The sequence below is a fragment of the Saccopteryx leptura genome, chromosome 10 (genome assembly GCF_036850995.1).
Source record: "Saccopteryx leptura isolate mSacLep1 chromosome 10, mSacLep1_pri_phased_curated, whole genome shotgun sequence".
Lineage (NCBI taxonomy): Eukaryota > Metazoa > Chordata > Mammalia > Chiroptera > Emballonuridae > Saccopteryx > Saccopteryx leptura.
In genome coordinates, this window is record NC_089512.1 from 53,773,052 (window position 1) to 53,800,812 (window position 27,761).

A 27,761-nucleotide genomic window follows, 5' to 3' on the forward strand; every position below is an offset into this window, starting at 1 on the left:
TCTCATCTCAACTCTATTATGTGATTGGCATGAAATACCAAAAGGATAGTTCAAATGTTTTTCCAGGCTCTGAAAGGTTGATGTGTGTCATGATACCATAGAAGTAACAAATCATTACTATTTGTGAAGCAATATTCATGGGATTCTCCTAAAAACTGTATGGCAAACTATAAGTGTTATATGTAATGTCCTTACTATTATAATCCTTGAACTAAATTTGGTTCAAAATATCTAGACTATATTTGTGCCATATGCTATCATAAGTATTTACTTTGACCCTCACTTAGAAAAAGAAGTCTTTATGTCTAATTTAGACTATTTAGGTTATTATGTTGACCTGAATTTAAAGCACGTTGACAATGAATATTCTCTCATTCTCTGGAATATTAAGCCATAAATTGCTGCATGTGCATCTATTCAAATAAAAAGGGCAATTTATGCAAATATGACTGTTTTACAAAAATCTCATCATCTGAGAAAATCACGTTACATTCCTCTCTGAAAGTTCAACAAGGAGCAGCGTTCATGCATATTTAAATCTCTCATGACTTTACACAAGAGAAGAATTTGATGCTTCCTTTGACAGTTTAGGGAAATTGTACGTAGGACTTCTTGTCCCAAACAATTAGATGGCCCCTGTTGAAAGATTGCTTCATTTCTCTGGCATCATTGTCTTGACTGGTTCTAGCAGAGTCTGCTGAGAAGAGATCACCCCATGTCCTGTAACTATGTGCACGGGGGTGGGGGGACTGCAGACGCTGGTTTCACCAGCAACATGGCTTTAGAACTTAGGTCCAAGTAAAATTTGGAATTAAAGTATTATAAAATACTTCAGTATTTTAGACTATATAAAGGAGAAGAAGCACAGTTTTCAAAGTCAAACTGTTCAGAAAGAAGGGAAGTAACTCCTTCAAGCCTGCCAGCACTACATAGAAACATCATTGAGCCATTGCTCTCTCTCTCTCTCTCTCTCTCTCTCTCCTACACACACACACACACACACACACACACAGGACAATGGGAATAGTTCACTTTCTTCTTATGTTTGTTATATGATGAAAGCATATTATAAGAACAACAACTCAGAGGTAATATACAGTATATATTTATATATAAATAACCTTGTAGTTATAAGTAAAAGCTAATGTCATCTATCACTCAAATTATTTTTAAACTTTTCAAACTCCAACGATAACTCTACTGATTTACAGCAAACTGTTGTGATTCACTAATTATCATCGGGTATTAAGTGCTTCTCTATACATGATCACACTTATTTTACTAACCTGATGAAGTAGGCATCTTTATTCTTATTCTCTACATAGGAATTTGAAACTTGAAAAGTTAAGTCATGTGTCAATTTTTTACAGCACAGAAGTGCTGGGGCCTGTTTTTCAAATCCAGGTCTTTCTGACACCATGGTGCTTGTGTATCTCTTCATGCATATTTAAATCTTCCGTGACTATACAGGAGTGGAGAATTACTGAGGTTTTCTTTGACAGTTTGAAGAAACTGTATGTAGACCTCTATGTTCCAAACAAATTAGACAACCCCGGTTGAAGGATGACTTCTTTTCTCTGATATCATGGTCTTGAATTGTTCTATCTGAGCTTGGTCAAGGAGAGCCCCAGGGCTTGCTCCTCTGCACGGCACACTGCCCTCCTGCACGCACGCACGGGATAATCTCTTTCTCTGGCTCTAGAGTCAGTGGGCAAAGGGGAACAGTGGGCATTCAGGATTATCTTTGAAAATTCTCTAAAGTTTCAATCATGTATACTTCCCAGTAAATCCAAGAGAGTAAATTTTTTTAAAATTTATTTTGAATTAGGCTATTTTGCTGTTTCTTTGACTGGACAACAGAGAAAGTAGTTGAATCTTTTTAGAGGTTATAGACTGTGAATATGTATTTCTATATATTGGAATCACCTTTGGGGTTGCAAGATGCTCACATTATGAGAGGCCCACAGAAGTAAAATTAACTGAAGAAACAACAGATTACGTTTCCAGCCTCAGGTTTTTTCTAAGTAATATACACACTGAATGAGTAACTTACCACACACATGGAAATTGTAATTTCCCTTCTTGTATTTCTTCTTTTTCCCTGGGAAAGGGCAGGACGCACTTGCTAAGCACAGAAGTGACTAGATTAAAATGAATTGTACATATGATATATTTCCAATGGAATTTGTTATAAATACACACCAAGTATGATAATATTTATAGGAGAAGAGGAACTGAACTGCGGGACATTACCAGAACTCTCTGTATCCTCCTGCATTCCGGCAGCTTGCACAATGCTTCCTCTCATCCTCAAGGGGGAGGAAAGGCTCTCAGACTACAGGCTATTTCCAAGATGGACAGCCTTTATTTTTCAGCTGCACCATTTCAATGTATGATTAGCTAAGTATACAAGCTAGGGAGTTCAGCCCACGTTACAAGGACTTTGTCCTTTTTGCAGCGTCACTCTAAAGCAGACTCTGATTTTGTATCTTATATGCTCACCAAGTAACACCAGGAAGAAAAGCCCATATAAGACTCACGACTAACCTGTCTATAACAGTCCTTTATAAAAGACAGAGCAAATATTTGTCTTGTTACTGTGCTTTACTGAAAAATTAACACAATTTTGAGCTTATGAACATTGTAAATTTTCTAACAAAATGGGCAGTGCTCTTTGTTTTGCCCAGTGCAGGGCTCAGCATTAAGCTGGAGAGTCACCGGCAGCAATAGAGCAAGAAGGTATCTGAACTTCACCTCTGAGCTTTGGATTATTATTGGTCCTATTTATTGGTTTTTATGCTCATATCTCTAAGTCAACAACCTCTAGGCTTATTTTGGTTAAAGCAGGATTCAAGGAAACAAGGAATAAATAAGAGAATTAGTTATCAAAAACAATTAGGCATCTCTTTAGGGCTTCATGAAGGTGATTGTTAATGAGCTGTACAAACCTCAGCAGGCCACCAGGACAGGACAGGGTTAAGGTTCCTTTTCTAGTCAGAAAATTTCTAACTGAGTTAAACTAAAAATATTTCCCTCAGAAACATAGCAGTTGGGACCTCAGGAGTAAATGAGACAGACATAGTCTCCTCTGGGGGGACGAGAAAGAAACAAGTGAGGTGAGCGTGGGATGCAGGCGAGGACACTGGCGACACAAGGCCAGCTGACAGGACCAAAGAGTCAGTGTGTGTTTGATTGTTTAAATCTAAAAATGACTCTAGCATGAGACCTGTTCATGATTAGGAGCCACCTAGTCAAAGGTGTTAAGGGTGAGAATATTTCAGTCATAGGGAAGAACATAAGCATGACCCAAGCTTGCCTGACCAGGCAGTGGCACAGTGGATAGAACATTGGCCTGGGATGCTGAGGACCCAGGTTCAAAGCCCCAAGGTCACCGGCTTGAGCCCAAGGTTGCTGGCTTGAGCAAGGGGCCCTGATCAAGGCACATATGAGAAAGCAATCAATGAACAGCTAAGGTGCTACAACTATGAGTTAATGCTTCTCATCTCTCTCTTTTTCTGTCTGTCTCTCACTTTTTCTCTCATACAAAAACAAACAAACAAAAATAACCCAAGTTCTCCAGTGAAATTTTGAAATTACAGCTATGATGAGGCACTGAGTTAAAATCATGGGATTTACAGGTTTACAAGCAAGTCCTGACTTCTTTGTTGTGGCTCTTTAGTTGTTCATTGATTTCTTTCTTATATGTGCCTTGATCGGGAGCTTTAGCAGAGCAAGTGACTGCTTGCTCAAGCCAGTGACCTTGGGCTCAAGCCAGCGACCATGGGGTCATGTCTATGATCCCACACTCAAGACAGCAACCCTGCATTCAAGCTGGTGAGCCCATGCTCACACTGGATGAGCCTGTGCTCAGGCCAGATGAGCCTATGCTCAAGCTGGTGAGCTCAGGGTTTTGAACCTGGGTCCTCTGTGTTCCAGTCTGACTCTCTATTCACTGCACCACTGCCTGGTCAAGCCTGACTCCCTTCTTTGAGTAGTCTATTTCCTAAAGCATGATATGTGTTAGTATGTCTGTAGTCTGACAGTCCAACATCACAGCAATGTTTTCAAAACTTATGACATAATTTTTCCTCATAAGGACCTCTGGTTCTATTGCCTTGTTTGTCTGTCTTTACCATTATAGATACTCTGATCAATAACAATTTGGATTAGATTATATTCTTTCAAACAAAACTAAAGACCTCACTTTAGTGAGATAACTGTATAGGTATATTAAGCACACATTTTACAACATATGTATACTATAGTATACCTGAATATTTATTGTCAGAATTTCTAAGTGTGAAGTTTTTGCCTCATTTAAAAAATATCTGCCTAATAGAAGACCACTGGTCACACATTTGAGCTAAACATTAGGTCCAATATGAGCTAAATACACAAACAAAAGTATCATCTCCAAGTGTTGCTTAATAGAAATATCTTTCTCAAAATAATCTCATGTTTCACAGACTATGTGTCTAAATACAGTCTACTGCCTAAATAATTTATTTGATTTTATTTTGCCCAAGTCAGCCAGAGCCATCACTGTTATTCTTCTCCAAAGCAAAGTGCCACTGTGATTGGGTTCTCAAAATTCTAAACAAGTCTCCCAGTATTAGAGAGAAGCAGAGAAAGAGAGCATGCATTGAGAGGCACTATTAGTCACAATTACTCAGGTTTCCAAATATTAGCAGTAATCCACACTATTGTTTATCACACAAAGGTAAGATATTGATTTTGGAACATATGTTCTCCACATTTCTCTACAAATATTTTAAAAGACTTCAGTTTCATAATTTTGAAAATATTCTCTTCAAAAACAACACAGTGCTATAAACAAAGACTTTACAGATTTACTTTGCTGGCAGTAGGGATGTGAGAATAGATATATGGTGATTATCTTTAGTGTTTGTTTAGTAAAGTCTAAAAAAAAACCTACAAGCCACAGACATTTGAAGAGGGTCATCTTGATCATTGCAATCTCTTCCTACCTGCCTCTTTGGAAATCTGCATGAAGGATTCCACACCTTTCTCTCCATAACTTCCTTCAGATGCGAGAGTAGACACATAGTTCCAGCCTAGCGCCTTCACAATGTCTACCATGGCCTGGGCTTGGAAGGAATCAGGTGGGACCACGCGGGAGAAGAAGTCATAGCGCCGATCGTCACTTAACTCGGGTGCCGTTGATGCATAACTAATCTGGGGGATCTGAAAAGACAAGAGAGCGCCACATGAGGGCACACCATCAGGAAGTGAGAGACTCATTCATAGTGAAAACAATTCACTCAAAATTCAGGACTTGAGTTTCAAAGAGAACGTGTGTGTAACCAAACACTACATGTAACTGTAGACCATCAAAAAAAAAATGCAACCAACAACTTGACCTTTAGTTTTCTCCTCGTGAAAAGAAGGAACAAGGATGGCATGGGAAATACATGGGTCATGGTGGTTAAGAGAAAATAATTTATAATCACTCTGGCTACCATTTTGAATCATGCTTTACTTCTTATAAAACTAATAGACTTAGGGGTGAATACGGTGTACAGAGATGTGTTGTAGAACTGGGTACCTGAAACCTTTATAACTATATTAACCAATGTCATCCCAACAAAATTCAATTTAAAAAATTATCTAATAGAAAAAAACACTAAGCTTAACTGAAGTGTTTATGAGGATTGGTTTAGTTGACATAGCTAATGAATATTGGTGACATCATTAGCCATCTAGCATTGATGGAGTGCTGATCATCTGTGAGGGAATACCTATACAAACTACATGTGTTATTTAATTTATTATTCACAAGAACATTAGGAACTAGCCTAGTAACACCATTAGACACAGGAAAGGGGGTTTTCTGCCACAAGGCTTTCCCCTCAGTGGTCCTAGCACATTAGAAGACCTTTAGGAAATTGTTTAAGTTCCCCTTAAACAATTAAGTGCTTGGCAAGGACTGGCAGTCCTCTCTGGGAGGGGCCACATGGGTCTCTGGTTCTCACTTTTTCCCCTTGGAGAACTCTCTGACACTATTTCACATGAGATTAACCAGATGTTCCGAGCTCCAGAATTTGTGCCTATGGGAATCACCCAAGGGTCCCATAGCAGAAGCCTGGTTTCAGGAGGGCAGCTTAACCAGAAGAATACTCCCCTTGGAAAGCACAGTATTTATTTCTTAGAATTATGTGATGAGGTTATCCTATCTGAGTAATCCTGACATGCTGACTTTAGCAAGAAATCTGATTTCCTTAGAAAGAAGCATTGAAAAAAAAATGTTTGCCTGGGATCCCAAATACCATGAGAAACCTTAAAGCAGCCATACTACTTTAAGGTTGAGGACTCTGTCTCGGGGCCTGCCTTTTACGATGACCTGCCCTCTAGTTCTTTCTCTTAACACAGCACACGGTAGACTACAACTAGTACAATTAATCTACCTGTAACAAAGGTCAACTCCTACAAAATTCTGCTTGCAAACTCTCCCAGGACTCACCCCTGCTTTATCATTAGGGCTTCTCAGGTTTCTAAAAGCCAGTTTTGATCTTTGCTCAGATGAAGCCTAACAGTCCAACACTTTGCCCCAAAAAAGTCAAAGCTACACTTAAATTGAGTCTCTCAGCCCTGAAAATTCTACTTCATATTAAGCTTTCTCCTTCCAGTACAGTATGACTAAAGTTTACCCATTTGCCATTATTTAAAGCTAGTTACCACCTGTGTAAAGCTCATTTCTCCACCAACTTTTTAGGTCAGCATTACAATTCAAGTCCTTGCAGCTCTACCTGATGCAGTTCTGCTCTATAAACTGTAGGGGCAGGCTCTCTGTCCCCGACTTAAAGGCTAAAGCCAGACTGAGAAACATTCAGTCTCCTGGTGGGTCTTTATCTGAATCTCTCCTCAATTACAGAGGCATTAAAGAGGAGAGGAATAAAATAGGGCTTGCTGTTGATAAGACGTAGAATCAGAGCTTGATGTTTTTGTTCATAGTGTTTACTTTTGAAGTTATTTCACCTCAATGAGTTAGCTGCATTATGATTATAAATAAGATTGTTTTGAGGAGAAGGCATATGAATGTGCATTGCTTAGTATGCTTGGGACAGATGGGCACTTAATATGTGAGGGTAATAATCAAAATAGAAAACAATACAAGTTTTTTTACTAAGTTCACCCATTCTCCATTGTTGACTTCCCAAATTCTCTGTGACGTGTTATCACAAATATTCCCCTCAATATTCTAAGAACAGATGTTTACATATCTCTATCATTATTGCTTTGGAAATATAGTATTCAGCCTGACCAGGTGGTGGTGCAATCAATAGAGCATCTACCTAAGATGCTGGGGATGCTGGTTTGAAACCCCGAGGTCACCACTTCAGCATGGGCTCATCTGCTTGAATGTGAGCTCAACAGCTAGAGTGTGGAAGCACCAGCTTTAGTATGGGATTCATAAACATGACCTCATGATCACTGGCTTGAGCCCAAGGTCACTGGCTTGGGCAAGGGGTCACTGGCTCAGCTGGAGCCTCCCAGTCAAAGCATGTATGAAAAAGTAATCAATGAACAACTGAAGTCTCACAATGATTAGTTGATGCTTCTCATCTCTCTCCCTTGTCTGCCCACCAATTAAAATAAAAAGAAAAAATATATAATATTCAACTGTTTATTATGCGCCAATCATGTTCTAAGGTTTTATATGCATTACCTTACCTAACCATCAGAAATATTCTTTACTATACTAGACTGTATTATACTAAACTCTACTGTTATTAACTCATTTTACAAAAGAAGAAATTGAGTCTTGAAAGTACAATATGACTTTGTCTCAGGTCACAACATTGTAGGTCAGAGAACAGTACTTGAAACTGCCCAATGCAAATTTCTGATCTCTTAACTACCATACTTGGTTGCATTGTTGCTAAAACATTTTAATAATAAGCATAAAACAAGAAAGGACAATCGCTTACTGGAGTTCAAGTCAATTTCTGTACACACTAAATTTATTTTAGATGTTTCACTTAAGTTGTTGTTCAAACATTTTACTTACATGCCTTATTAGAGCTTATACAAATATATTAATAGAATGAGTTCTCTATGTCTCATTTATAGTTCTGATAATATAAATTTTAGGCAAAAAATATATATACCAACTGAATAAAGGCTTTGGGCAGAAAAATAAAAAGGAGGGAGGGAGAGAGGAAGACTAGGAAGAGAGAGACAAAGAGAGACTTTCTCTTACAAGAAATAAAAAGGAACGAAGCCAAGCATGTCAACACATTTACATCAATTTTCCTTGTGGAAATGGAAAAGCTTCATGCAATTGTGCAGCTGTTTTCCCTGCCAAAACCCCTTTCTACCTTTGAAGCAGTGCTAATAAAGATACAGCCGGCTCCTTACCTGAATTTGCATTTACGTAGCTGCTGTAAAATATCTGACTCGTGAAGCGCCCCAATGTAAATTTTTGAAATTGTGACCCAAATTTTAGTAATGAAAATCCTCCTCACTACCATGCACCCTTTGACAATGAGTGCTATCTGTGGTCTACCCCTTCCACCATAAGCAAGAAACATCTCCTGGCTTACAACTTATGTCCCTTTAGGATCATACACACATCCTATATCCAATGACACTTATTTCTACACTATGCATAAATGATGCTAGAATAAGGAATGGAGCCAAATGGATTTCATTTCTGAGATAAAAATACAGGGTGAGGAAGAATTAGTTATTGTAATATCTACCATATGAACAACTGTAAACCTCCATTTGCTATACTCTGTATAGTGTTATAAGAAAATCCTCCTAGCAACAGAGACATAGAAGAATGTAGGTAATCTATGAAATATGTTGCTGTGTACTTATTTAGTTGTTATACTGCCTATTTAGTTACTTGTTTTCAACTAGTGCTTAAGCCTACAGAATAATTATTTTGGTGTGATATTACTGGTAGCTACAACTGACCAAATTATTGTTAATCATTAGTTATTATCTGCCACACTCTCCTTGATCTCAGCTGTTCTTTCATTTTCTGCTACTGCAACTCTTCCTCCCTCTTGCCAGTCTCTTATGGAAGTGTAGACTTGATCTTTTGATGATGATAATTTAGTACAATAACAATTCAGCTTTAGAGAAATAGATATTCCATCTCACTTTGCGTCTTCCTTACTCCAATTAAAAAAAAAAAACTAAAACACCTTTCATCTTTATTACAAGATAAATTTTCATCTATTTTATTATTTGTTATTCTGCATAAAAATTTGACTATCACACAAAAATGGTGTTGTTGATTTGATGAGTATCTAATAGAATTAAAAATATATATAGTCTATCTTATTTTTTAGATTGAGTATGTACTTTTATTTAGAAAAAAATACATATTATTTATAAAAAAGAAAATATAGAAACCAAAAAAAGATAATTCCAATGCCATCATTCCTGTTAAAATTTGCTATGCCTCACTATCATTTTTGTGTACATGTGGGCATATGCATATATAATATTAATTATAAAAACATGAGTCTATATCTCTTTTTCCCTCATTGCTCCCCCTTCATTTCTCTTGCTCTCTCTTTCTGGTTGCATAATATTCTACTAAGCTAAGCCTAAACTAAACCTAATCCTCATTGTCAAATATTTAAACATTTTTCCATTTTTCATTATCACTAGAATTTATTTATTTATTTATTTTTAATTTAACTTAATTTTATTTTATTTTTTCACAGAGACAGAGAGAGAGAGTCAGAACGAGGGATAGACAGGGACAGACAGAAACGGAGAGATGAGAAGCATCAATCATTAGTTTTTCGTTGCACATTGCGACACCTTAGTTGTTCATTGATTGCTTTCTCATATGTGCCTTGACCACGGGCCTTCAGCTGACCGAGTAACCCTTTGCTTGAGCCAGCGACCTTGAGTCCAAGCTGGTGAATTTTTGCTCAAACCAGATGAGCCTGCACTCAAGCTGGCGACCTCGGGGTCTCGAACCTGGGTCCTCCACATCCCAGTCTGATGCTCTATCCACTGCGCCACCGCCTGGTCAGGCCTATCACTAGAATTTAAAAAGTATCCTGACAGTTGATTCAAGTCCTTGTAAACATCCTTAAGTATTTCCTTAGATGACTGGTGAAGCACCCCCCTCACCAAAGTGACAGAAATACTTTATTTCAGGTTTACATTTAAATATTTCCACATGTGAAGATTACTTGGGCTTGTACTGCAAGGTAAAACAAACAGCTTTATATTTTTTTCTACATAGTTAAATATTTACTGATAGAAAAACCATTTCTTGTTACATATTAAATCCTTTAACTACCCTTGAGTCTTTAGGCTGATTTTTCTACTATTCCATTTTTCTGTCATATGAGCCTTGAGCCAGTGTTTCACTGTTTTCATTCTTACAAACTTAGAGTATTAGGGCTATATTAATTGGAACGTATTCTCTCTTCATATCTGTCCTTTTAAAAAAATCATCAGTGATCACACATTTTTTTCCAGCTGAACTTTAGCACAGTGTTTTCTAATTCACAATAGAGTTCCATTCAGATTATGATGAGAATTACATTATATTTGTAAATTAATTTAGGAGGAACTGATATATTTATAATATTTTATTTTCCCCATGAGAAAATATTTATTTTCATTCATTCTATTATTCATTTATTTCTCTTAGTAAAATTTTATGATGGTTTTCAATCATAAAATGCACATTGTTAACTTTATTTCTAGATAATTGTTATTTATATTGTCTTATGAATGATATCAAATTTTCATTTTCTTTTCTATTTGTTGCTGGTATAAAGAAATCTATTAATTTTATATATTTCATTTATGACTTACACTCTTGTTAAAATTCATATTAGTTCTAATAGCTTTTGTCTACATTTCTGGAATTTCTAGGTGAGCAAGCCATATTATAGGAATTCATTTAGTTGTATTTGCTAACTACATCAGCTAGAATTTCCAGGAAAACAAAGATGATAGTGGTGAAAATAATTTGCTTTTTTCCTATTTTTTTACAATGAGCAGTTAATAACAACTAACATTTCCTGTACTCTAACTTCTTATCTTAAAAATGTATAGTCAAATGAAAAATTAAGATTATCAGTTAAAGATTATTTTGCAAAAATACAATTCTAACTAGAAGTTATAATACAATAAGTGTCTTCAAATAGTTGAAAAAGTATCCCCATTCAACAATTCTCTTTTGCAAAGAAAATCTCAGTTTTTCCAATTATTTCTCTTAAGATATGAATCAGGTGATGCTTGTGGCAATATGAAAAATTAGTTTCAAGTAATCAGATTTTTGAAACATAGTAGTTCTCACATATCAGTCATTTAAAATTTATGTAACAGTCAACACTCCTGATTCTTTTTAAACATTGACAAACAAATGGAACAAAACCAGCAAAACCATCATTCAAGTCATCACCTATATCTTACTTTTAAAATAGGGGATGGTAGGAGCCCAATTCACTCTGTTTCTAATTAACCTTTAAAATAATTATGGATATTTAAGGCCCTAAGAATTCCTGTATATCTAAGAGAAAGAAGATTGGAGAAAACCAATTTTAAGAATAATTTAAATGGACATTTAAATAATTTATATCTGCTACATCTTATAGAAAATTAGAGTCACCAGTATTCATATCTCACCAATACAACCAGTTGTGGTGACTGAATATTTTGGTGTCCTAAAAAATAATAATAATACTCATCATCACAGGTTCTATTTAATTAATGGCACACACCAGTCAGTAGGAGGAGCTCAAGGCTATTCTAACTTTGCCCAATTCTGACCTGGAAATTATGAGTTCATAGGAAGGTCGTTGATCAATTCCTCTGAAACACTGTAGTTTTCTTCTGTAACAAGTATCACAACTGTCAGTAACCAATGATCTGTATAAGTATCTGTTTATTGTTCTCTCCTTTTTAAGAGTAACTTACCCTCATGGAGAGCTAAGACCTTGTTCATCATTTTATCACTAATGGATGGATAGCACTATACCTGGGACAGGATAGGAACCTGATCAGTATGTGTTTAATGAACAAGTGAGCCAGTAAATGAATGCATGAAATAGTCCTGATAACAGAATCCCTTATCCACGTCATTGTGGCTCCACAGCATTTGGAAGTTACCCCTGCCCTGGGCAGACCTGTGGCAAGCTGCTTTCAGCAGGGCAGCAAACACTTTTTTATGCTCTTTCTCTTCCTTGGCATATCTTTCCCTGGGATTTCTTCCTTATCATTGAAATGTAGGACAAGTTGACATTAGACGAGACTTCAAAGGTAGGGGACCTACATTTAGACTTCTCACATTGTTGTTTCTCTTAGGCCTGGGACCTGACAGCACCAAGCAACATACACCACAATGCCTGTAGTTCAGCCTAACTCTTCAAGACATACTTGGATTTCTTATTTTTATACACTGATTCCACCCTGCTGTACGCTTAGCTTTTCTTTCTTCTGGAACCAAACGTGGTTATCAGAAGCAAGACAGAATTAGTGTCCTCGGTTCCAATCAAATGCCTTTATTTTAAGTTAACATTGCCACTACCAAATCAGAATAGAAAAGGAAAAAGAAAAATGAATCTAAAAAAATTAATTCTGTGTCATTTCTAAAATCAAATACTATCATGAGTACATGATGCATTTTCACTTTCCAAGTGTTGATAAGATTGAACTCTTCTAAATGCAATTTTACCTTAACAATCACTACAGTCAAACACTGGGCTTTTATAAGCTTAGAAACATTCCCCTTTGGTCATCATCATTGTGTCAAAATAACTGAAGACCCAAGTCCAGATGTGGTCTAGAGTACACCAATGTAAATATTTTTTAAATCCTAATTGTCTTATCCACACTACTCCACACAAACTTGATTCTCATAAAAATAAATTTCTAATTATTTACAAAAAGAAGAAATTACTCATTTAGAAAAATAAAATAACTAAAATTGGTTTCATGTATTTTGAACTTCTTCCTCCTTATATGACAAAAGCATCTGTCACCAGGGATGTCTTACTTCCAGAATGGTGAATGAAGGTGATGTTCAATGTTCCTGGGGAATGTGCACAGGTAGAAAGGGCAATATAAAAGTACTAGCATATTGCCTGCCCAGGTGGTGGTGCAGTGGATAGAGCATCAGACTGGGACGCAGAGGACCCAGGTTCAAAACCCCGCTGTCGCCAGCTTGAGTGCAGGCTCATCTGGTTTGAGCAAAGCTCACCAGCTTGAACTCAAGGTCACTGGCTTGAGCAAGGGGTCACTAGGTTTGGTATAGCCACCCCCCCCATCAAGGCATATATGAGAAAGCAATCAATGGACAACAAGAGTGTCACAACAAAGAACTGATGTTTCTCATCTCTCTCCCTTCCTATTTGTCTGTCTCTATCTGTCTCTCTCTCTATCTTTGTCACAGAAAATAAATAAATAAATAAAAAGTACTAGCACTGACTGCTCCAGAGAGCAATTTCCACAAAACTTGTAAAAGGCAATTTTGGGATTTATCATGTGCAATTAAGGTAATGCTTCAGTGTACCTGTTGAGATATTAATGAACTCCCAGTGGGCAATATTAAGTTCGCAGTTAGCAGTAATTTCACTCTTAGTTCTTATTAAGTTTTATTGATATGGATCCCTAAAAGGGAAAATGGTTGAATAACTCTTCCAGGTTCATTCTTTAAAGCAACATTCTCTTCAATTTGTCCTTATCTATTTCCTAGATAACATCCTGGCTCACATTAGGATGATTGAACTTTAATTCTAATTTTTGATAGTATGTATTCTTTTAAAGCACTTTTCAAGTAGTTTAAAATCTGGAGTTTCATTCAACTTTAAATTACTCATGTCAGAGCCTCCCATCGAGTATCGTGACTGTTTTTCCTTTGCCTGTGTGTGTGTGTGTGTGTGTGTGTGTGTGTGTGTGTGTGTGTGTGTATGTATAGAGTACAGGCACTCAGAGACCTCTGCAGATTGGAGAAATACCTCCAACCATATCTCCATAGCATTCAGGAAAATACCATAGAGACCTTGTCCTACTAATATGGGACCATAGAAATCATTAGCACATACTTCTCTGGAAGAATGGAAAGATGAAAAAAGGGAAAATTATTTTTATGATTTTTCAGGGTCCTTCCTCTGGCCAATATACCTGTAAATGACTGTACATTAAGAAACAGAAAAGAGGCCTTGGCCAGTCGCTCAGAGGATAGAGTTTTAGCCTAGCATATATGAATGTCCAGAGTTCAATTCTTGATCAGGGCACACAGGGGAAGCAGCCATCTGCTTCTTCTCCAGTCCATTCTCTTCTCCTTCTCTCCCTTTTCCCCTCCTGCATCTAGTGGCTCAATTGGTTTGAGTTTGATCCCAGGTGCCAAGGATAGCTTCGTTGGAGCACATCAGCCTCAGTCACTAAAAATATCTCAGTACTAGAGAATCAGCTCCAGACAGGGCACATGCAGGAGTCTGCCTATCTCCCTTTCTCTCACCTAAAAATCAAGAACAAAAACAAAACAAACAAATAAGAACTCAAAGTATAAGTGTTTCTTTAATATTTCTCATATTTATTAAATATAATCCTAGATCTCTTTCAGGCCCTAAGGGCCAAAGTCTCATACTGTGAGGTTCCCTTTACCAATCACCAACGACATACTTCTGAAGTATCCCACTGGCAATAAAATGTCAGGTCTCTGTACAGCAGGGCATCTCAACCTTGGTACTACTGACATTTGGAGTCAGTTAATTGTTCGCAGTGGTGGGAGAGGGGCCATCCTGTGCAGTGTAGGGTAGTTAGCAGCATCCCTGACATCTGTCATTAGATGCTAATAGCATTCCATGCAGCTGTCACAATCAAAATGACTGCAAACAATGCAAAATATCCACGGGGCGGGGGAAAAGCAATGCAAAATTGCCACGCTTGCAAATCACTGGGCTAGAGGTTTGTCTGTGCAAAAGGAGAATTACAGTCCTAACACAGTGGTCACAAATGATAATAAAAGGAGGAGGAGACGTTGTTAATGTCTCACACGCTCTCTGTATACTTTCCGCATTTCCCTTTCCACTTGCCAATATTTCTCAATTATCCCGTGTGTTTCCCAGGCACCTTCAATCCCTGTCTCACAGTAAACGCACAATGATGGGGCTGCCAAACACTCGGTCCTTTACAAGTACAAAGCAAGGAGTTTCTGAACGTGAAGAAAAGCTGTTTTCAAAAGAAAATGAAATAAAATCCCAACTTATTTTCTGCCACCTTTTTAAGTATGCTATGGTCCAAAACTCTTGATAATTTTTGCTGGTGGAAAATGAAGAGGTATATAGTTCATTAAATATTGTAGCATACTGTGTGCTATGATCTATGGGAATTCCAATTTTCAGAAAGTTAGAACAGAACACAGTGCACTTTACAGGGATGTTACTGAACATGATGTGATCTTCGCTTAATGATTCAGAAGCCACTTTCAGGGTCTGGAAGTTATGCAGGCACATTCATTCTCTTTGGATAAGGCTGCAGATGCAGATGTTCCAGAGGTGAAGTTAAATCTGTACTGATCCTTTGATTCCCTGAAAGAGGCTTACTGGACAAAAATTATTTTTTTACTTTTTTACCCTTATAAAGAGGAAAGCAGGCTATGCTATATATTTATTTCAGCTTTTACATGGCTCACATTTCGACTAAACAAGCATTTAGTAACTATTTTTTAAAATACAAAAGATGATCATAAGATTTCTGAATTATAAATAATGCTTTTTCATTTAGTTCACATAATACAATATTACAAAAGTAGTATATCACCAGTTTTTTAAAACTCTGTAATATTTAGAAACTGCCCATACAATAATTACTGAGAGACCAGCTTTAGAGGGTGTGGAAATCTAATACACACACACACACACACACACACACACACACACACACACACACACACACTGAGAGATGGATAGATACCATAAAGAAAATAAAGAAGATATCAAAGATGGTGAGGGAGTAGGCAGAGATTCCAACCGCCATCTCTCAGGACCAAATTGGATTAAAACTTAATTTAAGAACAACCATCTTGAAAAACCAACTTTGGACTAAATGAAGAGGAGTTAATTACCAAGGATCACAGAAGAAGCTACACCGAGACTGGTAGGAAGGGTGGAGATGGGGAAAGGGCTGCCCCGTTCCCAGGAGCCAGCAGCGGCTAAGGGTCTAGAGGGAATCTCACTGCGGGGAGGGTCGCCCTGAGATGTGTAGGTGCTCAGCCCCAGGCCCAGAGCCCCAGCCTAGAGCCCGAGAGCCTAGAAGAGGTGCCCACATAGCATTTAGCTGTGAAAAGAGCTGGCTTTCTGTCTGTGAGACAGAGATAGAACTCTCAGAGACACAGGCTCCATCTTAAAGGGCCCACACAAAAAAATTTCAGTCACAGCCATTTACCCAAGGCTTCAGTGGAGGGAGAGTGGAGAGGACTAGAGTTGCATGAGGAGAGGGTAAAGTTGAAGGCCCAGGGAGAGAAACTGTGGGGTATGGCCACCAGAACCCTTGTGCTGAGTCATTCTCCAGTACTGCAGTCGCCATCTTTCTTGGGTGGAGCATCCCCTTTCTGCCACATCAACCTGGAGAGAAGCAACTGCTCTGCCCTCAGGAGTATCTGTTGCTTCAGTCATGGCGACTGGGTCATGCTGAGAATCCAGGAGGCAGGGGCAAATCCAGTTACTTAGTTTTCTGGTGTTGAGGCCAAAGCTTTCCTTGCCCCCATTCTCCAGAGTCTAAGACCAATAATTCTACCTTAGGGGAGCCTCAGTGAAAACCATCTGGAGAGTGGGCAGACCACACCTCTGAGTCTCAAAGGAGACACCCACCAGACTCCTGGGGCCACGCCCTACTGAGGTCTGTGGAAAAAGTCTGGACAGATGGACACCTGAGGATGGGGGCAGAGCCACATCTACCATCCTTCCTAATCCCTGAATTGCTTCAAGCTTCAGACTCTAGTAGAGGTTTATCAGTGGCCGAGCTCAACAAGCAGCCAGCCAGCAGACAGAGGCTGCAGGAAGCAGGACTCAGGGAACCTTCCTCCAGGCCCAGTGTGGGTAAAAACCAGCCTAGGAGTGCAGTTTGGTATTTCCATGTGCACCTGGGCCCAGTAGAGGCAGCCACAAACTCCAGATTGCTCATAGTTTTAAGAAGGTTGCTGAGGGCTAGTCACAAGCAGTGTCTTCCAATGGTCTGCACCAGATTCCTGCCAGGGAGGCCCAGGGCTGGAACATTTGGGGATCAGCTGTGGAAAGCATTGGTTCAGAACCTAATAACCCTTGCTAGAGTGATATTCAAAGAATAGGCTCTTCACCCCTGGCCCAGCTGAGATGAATTTTGCTCTCTATGATCAGCACAGGCATAGCAGCTCATGTGCATTATATAGGGTGGAGCTTCACAGTTAGCCAGGCCGGGTGCTGGATATCCTGTCCTGTTGGGCTAGATTCCATTGGGGGAAGGGAGAGAGGCTAGGAGCATGGACATTTAAAGTGTGGGTCCCTGTGAGCCTAGTGTTGGATCTGGTCAAGGGGCCTAGCCACTTTCTGTGGGGGCACAGTCAGCCCCAGGATAGGACTCTCAGTTTTCCTCCCTGAGATCAAGTTCTCACCAACTGTAAGAACTTCTGCAGAGGGGAGTGTCAGCCCCACTTTGACCTGAACCTGCTTCTCATCTTTTTGGGAGAAATAAAAATTGAGTATCCATCAGCAGCCAAGAGATTAAGCTTTAAAGTAGGGGCCAAATTCCCCGTACTGAGCTACTGACCAAGAGAACCTGGAAATAGAGGGTCTCACTAATGTTGAATTCCCAATCTTAGCTGCACTAACTCAACAAGCTTGCAACCTGAAGAGGATTGGTTGGGTGAGGTCAGTCTGGGCCCACACTATAGTCTTACTACAGAAGACTCTGTGGGAAGACTCTGCAGCTGCAAGAGGAGGTGGCATAGCTGAAAAGTGGAGGCAAATCTTACAGAGCAGCAACAACACTAGACTCAGCTAGCTAGACAAGCAGCACATCCAAAGGAGGAGTCTATACAAAGACAAAATGAGTAGACAAAGAAATGTGACTCAAATGAATCAAGAAGAGAAATCCCCAGAAAAACAACTAAATAAAATGGAAGTAACCAAACTACCAGATGCAGAACTTAAAATAATAATTTTTAGGATGCTCAAGGATCTTAGAGCAACAATGAATGTTCATAATGAACACCTAAATAAAGAGATAGTAAGGATCAAAAAGGACATTGAAATTATAAAAAAAAAACAGTAAGAAATGATAAATACAGTATCAGAAATGAAGGCAGCACTAAAAGGAATCTACAGCAGGCTGGATAAAACAAAGAACTGAATCAGCAATTTAGAAGACAAGATAAACATAAGCACAAAAATAGAGCAACAGAATGAAAAGAGGCTCTAAGAGAGCTCTGTGACAACACAAAGAGAAATAACATCCACATCATAGGGGTTTCTGAAGGAGAAGAGAATGAACAAGGGATAAAGAACCTGTTTGAAGAAATCATAGCTGAAAACTTCCCTAAATTGATGAAGGAAAAAGTTACACAGGTTCAAGAAGCACAGAGAGTCCCATTAAAGAGAAACCCAAGAAGGCCTATACCAAGTCACATCATAATTAAAATGCCAAAGTTAAGAGACAAAGAAAGAATACTAAAAGCTGCAAGAGTAAAGTAGTTAATTACCTATAGAGGAGCCCCCCATAAGGCTGATGTCTGACTTCTCAAAAGAAACACTTGAGGCCAGATGAGATTGGCAAGAAATATTCAAAGTGATGCAAAAAAAGAGCCCACAACCAAGAATACGTTATTTAGCAAGGCTATCATTTAAAATTGAAGAAGAAGTAAAAAGCTTCCAGGACAAAAACAAAAACAAAACACTCAAGGAATTTGTTACAACCAAATCAGTGCTGCAAGAAATGTTAAGGGGCTTGCTATAAAAAGAGCAAAGGAAAAAAAAAAAGAAATAGAGAAAAAGAGGAATGTAGATTTAAAGAATAAAATGGCAACAAATAAGTACATGTCAATAATAACCTTAAATGTAAATGGATAATTGCTTCAATCAAAAGAGATAGGGTAGCTGCATAGATAAGAAAACAGGACCAGTACATATGCTGTCTACAGGAGCCCCACCTCAGAACAAAAGATACACATAGACTTAAAGTAAAGGGATGGAAAAAGTATTTCACTCAAATGGAAATGAAAGAAAAGATGGGGTAGCAATACTTATATCTGACAAAATAGGCTTTAAAACAGAGGTTATAATAAGGGATAAAGAAGGTCACTACATAATGATAAAGGGAGCAATCCAACAAGAGGATATAACCATTGTAAATAATTGTGTGCCTAATACAGAAGCACCTAAAAATGTAAAGAGGATTTTGATGGACATAAAGAGCAAGACTGACAGCAATACTATAAAAATAGGAGATTTTAATACCCCAGTAATGTCAATGGATAAATTCTCCAGACACAAAATAAACAAAGAAACAGCAGTCTTAAATGACACAGTAGATCAACTGAATTTAATTGATATCTTCAGAATCTTTCACCCCAAAGCAGCAGAATATATATACATTCTTTTCAAGTGCTCATAGGATATTCTCTAGGATAGACCACATGTTAGAACACAAAACAAGTCTCAATAAATTTAAGAAGATGAAAAATTATATCAATCATCTTCTCTAATCACAATGGCATGAAACTAGAAATCAATTACAATAGAAAAACTGAAAAACATTCAAACACTTGGAGGCTAAATACCTTGTTATTAAATAACATATGAGTTAACAACAAGATCAATAAGGAAATCAAAATTTTCTTTGAAACAAATGAAAATGAACATAGAACTCAAAATTTAAGGGACATAGCAGAAGCAGTCCTGAGAGGGAATAGCATTATAGACAACCTTAAGACACAAGAAAGTACTCAAATAAACAACCCTGTGTCTAAAAGAAATAAAAAAAGAACAACAAATAAAGCCTGGAGTAAGTAGAAGAAAGGAAATAATAAAGATCAGAGCAGAAATAAATGACATAAAGGCTAAAAAACCAATACAGAAGATCAATGAAACCAACAGCTGGATCTTTGAAAAGGTAAACAAGATTGACAAACCTTCAACCAGACTCATCAAAACAAAGAAAGAAAGAGAGAGGACTCAAATAAATAAAATAAGAAATAAAAGTGGAGAAGTAATAACTGACACTGCAGAAATACAAAGGATTGTAAGAAAATACTAAGAAGATCTGTATGTTAAAATATTGGACAATCTAAGCAAAATGGACAAATTTCTAGAAATGTATAATCTTCCAAAACTCAATCTGGAAGAATCAGGAAACCTAAACAGATCAATTACAATAAAGGAAATTGAAACAGTTATCAAAAAACTCCCAGCAAACAAAAGTCCTGGACCAGATGGCTTCCCAGGCGAATTTTACCAAATATTCAAAGTAGAACTAACACCTATCCTTCTCAAGCTATTTCAAAAAAATTCAAGAAGAGGAAAGACTTCCAAGCTCCTTTTATGAGGCAAGCATGATCTGCATTCTAAAACCAGGTAAAGACACTACAAAACAAACAAACAAACAAAAAATGATAGGCTAATATCCCTGATGAACTTAGATGCTAAAATCCTCAACAAAATATTAGCAAACCTGATCTAGCAATATATGAAACAGTCATACATCATGATCAAGTGGAATTTATTCTAAGAAGGCAAGGCTGGTACAATAATCACAAATTAATAAATGTGATTCATCACATAAACAAAAGGAAGAATAAAAATCACATAATGATATTAATAGATGCAGAAAAAGCATTTGATAAAATCCGGCACCCATTTCTTTCAAAACTCCCAGCAAAGTGGGAATACAAGGAACATACCTCAACATGATAAAGGCCATCTATGACAAACCCACAGCCAACATCATACTCAATGTCCAAAATTTAAAAGCAATCCCCTTAAGATCAGTAAAAAGGCAGTGGTGCCCCCCTTTCACCACTCTTATTTAACATAGTTCTGGAAGTCCTAGCCACAGCAATTAGATAAGAAGAAGAAATAAAAGGCATCCAAATTGAAAAAAGAAGTAAAACTATCATTATTTGTTGATGACATGATACTGTACATAGAAAACCCTAAAGTCTCAATCAAAAACCTACTTACTAGACCTTATTACTGAATTCAGCAAGGTGGCAGGATATAAAATTATTATTCAGAAATTAGTTGAATTTTTATACACAAACAATGAACTCTCAGAAAGTGAAATTAAGGAAACAATCTCCTTTACTATTGCAACAAAAAAAAAGTAAAGTACCTAGGAATAAATTTAACCAAGGAAGTAAAAGACTTGTACTCAGAAAATTATAAGACAATAAAAGGAGAAATCAAAGAAGATACAAGTGAAGAAAGCATATTTCATGTTAATGAATAGGAAGAATAAACATCATTAAAATGTCTATACTACCAAAAGCAATCTATAAATTTAATGCAATTGCTATTAAAATACCAATGGCATACTTCCAAGATATAGAAGAAATATTCCAAATATTTATATGGAACCAAAAAAGAACAAAATTGTCTCAGCAATTTTTTTTTAATAATTTTATTTTTTTAATGGGGTGACATCAATAAATCAGGATACATATATTCAAAGATAACAAGTCCAGGTTATCTTGTCGTTCAATTATGTTGCATACCCACCACCCAAAGTCAGATTGTCCTCTGTCACCTTCTATCTTGTTTTCTTAGTGCCCCTCCCCACCCCCTTTCCCTCTCCCATTCCCCCCTCCCCCCCCCCCCCCGTAACCACCACACTCTTATCAATGTCTCTTAGTTTCACTATTATGTCGCACCTACGTATGGAATAATACAGTTCCTGGTTTTTTCTGATTTACTTATTTCGCTTCGTATCATGTTATCAAGATCCCACCATTTTGCTGTAAATGTTCCGATGTCATCATTTCTTATGGCTGAGTAGTATTCCATAGTGTGTATGTGCCACATCTTCTTTATCCAGTCATCTATTGATGGGCTTTTTGGTTGTTTCCATGTCCTGGCCACTGTGAACAATGCTGCAATAAACATGGGGCTGCATGTGTCTTTACGTATCAATGTTTCTGAGTTTTTGGGGTATATACCCAGTAGAGGGATTGCTGGGTCATGAGGTAGTTCTATTTTCAGTTTTTTGAGGAACCACCATACTTTCTTCCATAATGGTTGTACTACTTTACATTCCCACCAACAGTGTATGAGGGTTCCTTTTTCTCCACAGCCTCTCCAACATTTGCTATTACCTGTCTTGCTAATAACAGCTAATCGAACAGGTGTGAGGTGGTATCTCATTGCCGTTTTGATTTGCATTTCTCTAATAGCTAAAGAAGATGAGCATCTTTTCATATATCTGTTGGCCATTTGTATTTCTTCCTGGGAGAAGTGTCTATTCATATCCTCTTCCCATTTTTTTATTGGATTGTTTGTTTGTTTGTTGTTGAGTTTTATGAGTTCTTGGAATATTTTGGATATTAGGCCCTTATCTGAGCTGTTGTTTGAAAATATCATTTCCCATTTAGTTGGCTTTCTGTTTATTTTGTTATCAGTTTCTCTTGCTGAGCAAAAACTTCTTAGTCTCATGTAGTCCCATTCATTAATTTTGGCCTTCACTTCTCTTGCCTGTGGAGTCAAATTCATAAAATGCTCTTTAAAACCCAGGTCCATGAGCTTAGTACCTATGTCTTCTTCTATGTACTTAATTGTTTCAGGTCTTATGTTTAGATCTTTGATCCATTTTGAGTTAATTTTTGTACAGGGGGAGAGACTGTAGTCCAGTTTCATTCTTTTGCATGTGGCTTTCCAGTTTCCCCAGCACCATTTATTGAAGAGGCTCTCTTTTCTCCATTGTGTGTTGTTGGCCCCTTTATCAAAAATTATTTGACTATATATATGTGGTTTTATTTCTGGACTTTCTATTCTGTTCCATTGGTCTGAGTGTCTATTTTTCTGCCAATACCATGCTGTTTTGATTGTCGTGGCCCTATAATATAGTTTGAAGTCAGGTATTGTAATGCCCCCAGCTTCATTCTTTTTCTTTAGGATTGCTTTGGCTATTCAGGGTTTTTTATACTTCCATATAAATCTGATGATTTTTTGCTCTATTTCTTTAAAAAAGTCATTGGAAGTTTGATGGGAATTGCATTAAATTTGTATATTGCTTTGGGTGATATAGCCATCTTGATTATATTTATTCTTCCTAGCCAAGAACAAGGTATATTCTTCCATCTCATTATATCTTTTTTGATTTCCCTTATATAGTTTTCATTATATAAGTCCTTTACATTCTTTGTTATGTTTATTCCTAAGTATTTTTTTTTTTTGTTGCAATCGTGAAGGGGATTATTCTTTTGAGTTCCTTCTCAGTTGTTTCATTGTTGGCATATAGAAAGGCTATTGACTTCTGTATGTTAATTTTGTATCCTGTGAATTTACTGTATTGGCTTATTGTTTCTAGTAGTCTTTTTGTGGATTCTTTGGGGTTTTCAATGTATAGGATCATATCATCTGCAAAAAGTGATACCTTTACTTCTTCTTTTCCAATATGGATGCCTTTTATTTCTTTGTTTTGTCTGATTGCTCTGGCTAGAACCTCTAGTACCACATTAAATAAGAGTGGAGAGAGTGGACAACCCTGTCTTGTTCCTGATTTAAGGGGGAAAGCCTTCAGTTTAGTGCCATTTAATATGATGTTAGCTGATGGTTTATCATATATGGCCTTTATCATGTTGAGATATTTGCCTCAGCAATTTTGAAAATGAAGAATGAAGTGGGAAGTATTACAATTCCTGATATCAAGTTATATTACAGGGCCATTGTACTCAAAACAGGTTGGTACTGGCATAAGAACAGGCATACAGATCAATGAAACAGAACAGAGAACCCAGAAATAAACCCATGTCTTTATGGTCAATTGATGTTTGACAAAGGAGGTAAGAGCATACAATGGAATAAAGATAATCTCTTTAATAAATAGTGTTGGGAAAATTGGGCAGGTACATGCAAAACAATTAAACTAGTCCACCAACTTACATCATCCACAAAAATAAACTTAAAATGGTTAAAAGACTTAAATGTAAGTCGTGAAACCATAAACATATTGGAAGAAAACATAGGTAGTAAGCTCTCTGACATCTCTCATAGCAATATCTTTGCTGATTTATCTCCACAGGCAAGTGAAATAAAGGACAGGATAAACAAATATCAAGCTAAAAACCTTTTGCACAGCAAAAGACACCATGAACAAAATAAAAAGACAATCCACACAATGGGAGAACATATTTGCCAATACGTCTTATAAGGGGTTAATAACCACAATTTATAAAAACTTCTAAAACTCAACAGCAGGAAGGTAAACATTCCAATTAAAAAAATGGACAAAAGAACTGAGTAGACAGTTCTCCAAAGAGGACATACAGATGGCTAATAGGCATATAAAAAAATGTTCAACATCACTAATCATCAGAGAAATGCAAACTAAAACCATAATGAGATATCACCGTACACCTCTCAGAATGGCCCTGATTAACAAATCAACACACAATAACTGCTGAAAAGGGTGTGGGGAAAAGGGAACCCTCCTGCACTGCTGGTGGAAATGCAGACTTGTGCAGCAACTGTGGAAAACAGTATGGAGACTCCTTAAAAAATTAAAAATGGAACTGCCTTTTGACCTAGCTATCCTATTTTTAGGAATATATTCTATGAATACCAAATCACTGATTCAAAAGAAGATATGCACCCCCATGTTTATGACATCATTGTTTACAATAGCCAAGATCTGGAAACAGTCCAAGTGTCCGTCAATGGAAGAGTTGATTAAAAACCAGTGGTACATATACACAATGGAATTCTACATGGCCATGAAAAAGAAGGAAATCTTACCATTTATGACAGCATGGATGGACCTGGGGATTATTATGCTAAATGAAATAAACCAGGCAGAGAAAGAAAAATATCATATGATTTCACTTATATGTGGAATCTAATGAACAAAGTGAACTGAGGAATGGGATAGAGGCAGAGGCAGGGTCACAGGGACCAGAGGGACAGCAGTTAGAGGAAAGGGGGATGAGGGTATGGGATTAGAAAAGGTGAAGGTATCAGTGAAATTATATATACATAACACAGAGCTATAGATGGACAGCAAATCCTAGTGGGAAGGAGGGAGGGAGTTAAGAATAGAGGGGGAAAGGGGGTATAAAAAGGGTCATGGTTGGGGGATGAGGGTGTTATATTCAGTGGAACAGTTGAATCTATGTAAATACAATATCTTAAAATTAATAAAAATTTAAAAAAAGAAAAGAAAAGAAAGCAACCTGACCAAGTCGTGGCACAGTGGATAGAGCATCAACCTGGGACACTGAGGACCGAGGTTCAAAACCCTGAAATCACTAGCTTGAGTGCAGGCTCGCAGGCTTGAGGGTGGGGTCATAGACATGACCCTATGGTCCATGGCTTGAGCCCAAGGTCACACTGGCTAAAGCAGGGGTCACTGGTTCAGCTGGAGGCCTTGAGTCAAGGCACATATGAGAAAGCAATTAATGAACAACTTAAGGTGATGCAACTATGAGTTGATACTTCTCATCTCTCTCCTTTCCTGTCTGTCCCTGTTTGTCTACACACTCAAAGAAAAAAAAAATAACAAAGCAGTTTAATGAGAATCACTTAGATGGTACGGTAAATAAAGTACCAAGTAAAATTTGAGTTAAGTGTAAATTAGCACTTTAAAGTTTAAAGCCTCCAAAAATTATTAAATCACAAACACAAAACATTAAAGTACTTCTACAATATATCTGTAATCAAATTGATCAGATCAGCCTTAATTCTATAGGAAAAATTTAATTTACTCCTTCGTGGCCTTTTCTTGTTTTGTACTGGTCTGAAATACATACTTCATATCACTGCTTATTTAAAATCTAGTTGTATTTCTTCAATATCCAGACTAATTATCTGAAAACTTCTTTGGGGAATTTTTCCTGATTCTCTGTAGCTAAGCAAAGAGCACTCTCTTCCTGCTACTCACCCCACTTTGCTGTTTGTTACTCAGCTCTCATCTCATTCTTCTATCACTGTGTGTGTGGTGCTACAAGGCTCCTTGAGGAAAGAAACTGTGTCTAAGTTTTCTTTCAGGTATCCCCCATCATTGTAGGCCTGTACAAATGTTGGGAGTTTATTGTCATTTGAAAATCATGAGTGAGGATATTTTTGGCTGTAGGTAACATATTACTCAATAATGACTTAGACAATGAAATCACTAACTAAATCAGGTTCCAGATTGGTTTCATGACTCAACAATGCCAGGGCATTGGGTTTGTTTCTCTCAAGTTCTCTTAGCTCCTGTTTCAGACTCATACGGTGTTTCCTGGTGCTCTGTGCATCATGCCTCACCTGACATCATTAAAAGGAGAGGCGGGGTGGGGGTGTGCTCTGGCAAACAAAGGCTTTCTCTTCTTATCTATTTGATAGTCGATCAAGAATAATTTTTTTTCTGAAATGTTTTACTCCTCACCACATTGCCCTTATACCTCATTGGCTAGAACTGTATCACATAATCTTCCTTTCTCCAAACACTTGCAAAAAAAAACAAGATTATCTTCATTGGCTTATAGATACAACCTCTGAGGATAGATTTCCAGATGCCAGAAAAAAAAAATCTGGATTTTTGGGGGGGAAGAAGAAAAGTAAATAATGATTATTTGGTAGACAAGTAACTGTATCTGAGCCATGGCAACTTTGTAGTCACCATTTAGAATTAATATGCATGTGACATGCTTGTAGGCATCTAAAAATTATCTAAAGAATGCATCAGTGGCTCCATGAGTACATCCATGCACTGTCACTAACCAGATGGGTAGCATACATGGGGTTTTTACAGAGTATATTTGGTCATAATCCTTTCCCCCCAGGATCATTATTGTAGTCATATATATATATATATGACTACTGTTCCCTAGAAACTACTTTGGTGAGAGAAGCTGTTCTAAATAAATTACTTAAAGGTCAATGAGGAGACAACAACCATACAAAACCGGAAGTTTGGAGAAGATATAACCAAGAGTTGTTCATTAAGCTAGTCAAAGAAGATGAGGCAGATAATCCCCAGCCAAGAACCAAAGGAAAGCCTTCCTCTGATAGACATAGTGCAAACAAAAGCACAGAGCAACTAAGACATGGAGTTTTGTTGAAGAAAGTAGAGAAACAAACAGCTTGAGGGTAGAATCCATAATTCCACTTGACTTACAGATGGAGAAAGTGATAAGGCAAGCTGATAAAATAAAATTAATACTTCTCTAAATTAACTTTGTTTTTTTTTTTCTGCTATTCTAGCAAGGATTCATACAGAACAATAAAATATACAAACTCTTTTTAACATCAATTACCGCCCTCCTGGAAGAATAGTTCAGTGATACAGAAATTCTAAGAGTTCCTAAGTACCAAATACCTCCTGAATCATAACAAATGAAGTGGCTCCTTCAACTCTGATACCAGCATCACTTGACAATGATTCAATTAGCAAAGTATCATTGATTATTCAACAAGGTCTCTGTGACAAAAGGTTTTCATGGACTCATCTTGTATCTGAAGCACGCAGTTCCCTGCTGTTAGAGGATGTAAGGAATTGCTCACTATGGTACTACTGAGCTCCCCTGCCTGCAGAGTACAGGGACTGGGAGGAGGAACAAAGCCCAGCACTGGTCTAGTTTTCTCTCAGTC

General features: G+C 37.5%; 1 protein-coding gene across 3 annotated transcripts in view; it reads right to left on the reverse strand.

Annotated features, from left to right (window-relative positions):
• Positions 1 to 27,761, reverse strand: part of GRM7 (glutamate metabotropic receptor 7) — a 966,696-nt gene that overhangs the window by 642,000 nt on the left and 296,935 nt on the right. For all 3 annotated transcript variants that reach the window (XM_066351400.1, XM_066351399.1, XM_066351398.1), the window contains exon 2: positions 4,989 to 5,205. In XM_066351400.1, the coding sequence (XP_066207497.1) occupies positions 4,989 to 5,205 (217 nt within the window). The remainder of the gene's footprint in view (positions 1 to 4,988; positions 5,206 to 27,761) is intronic.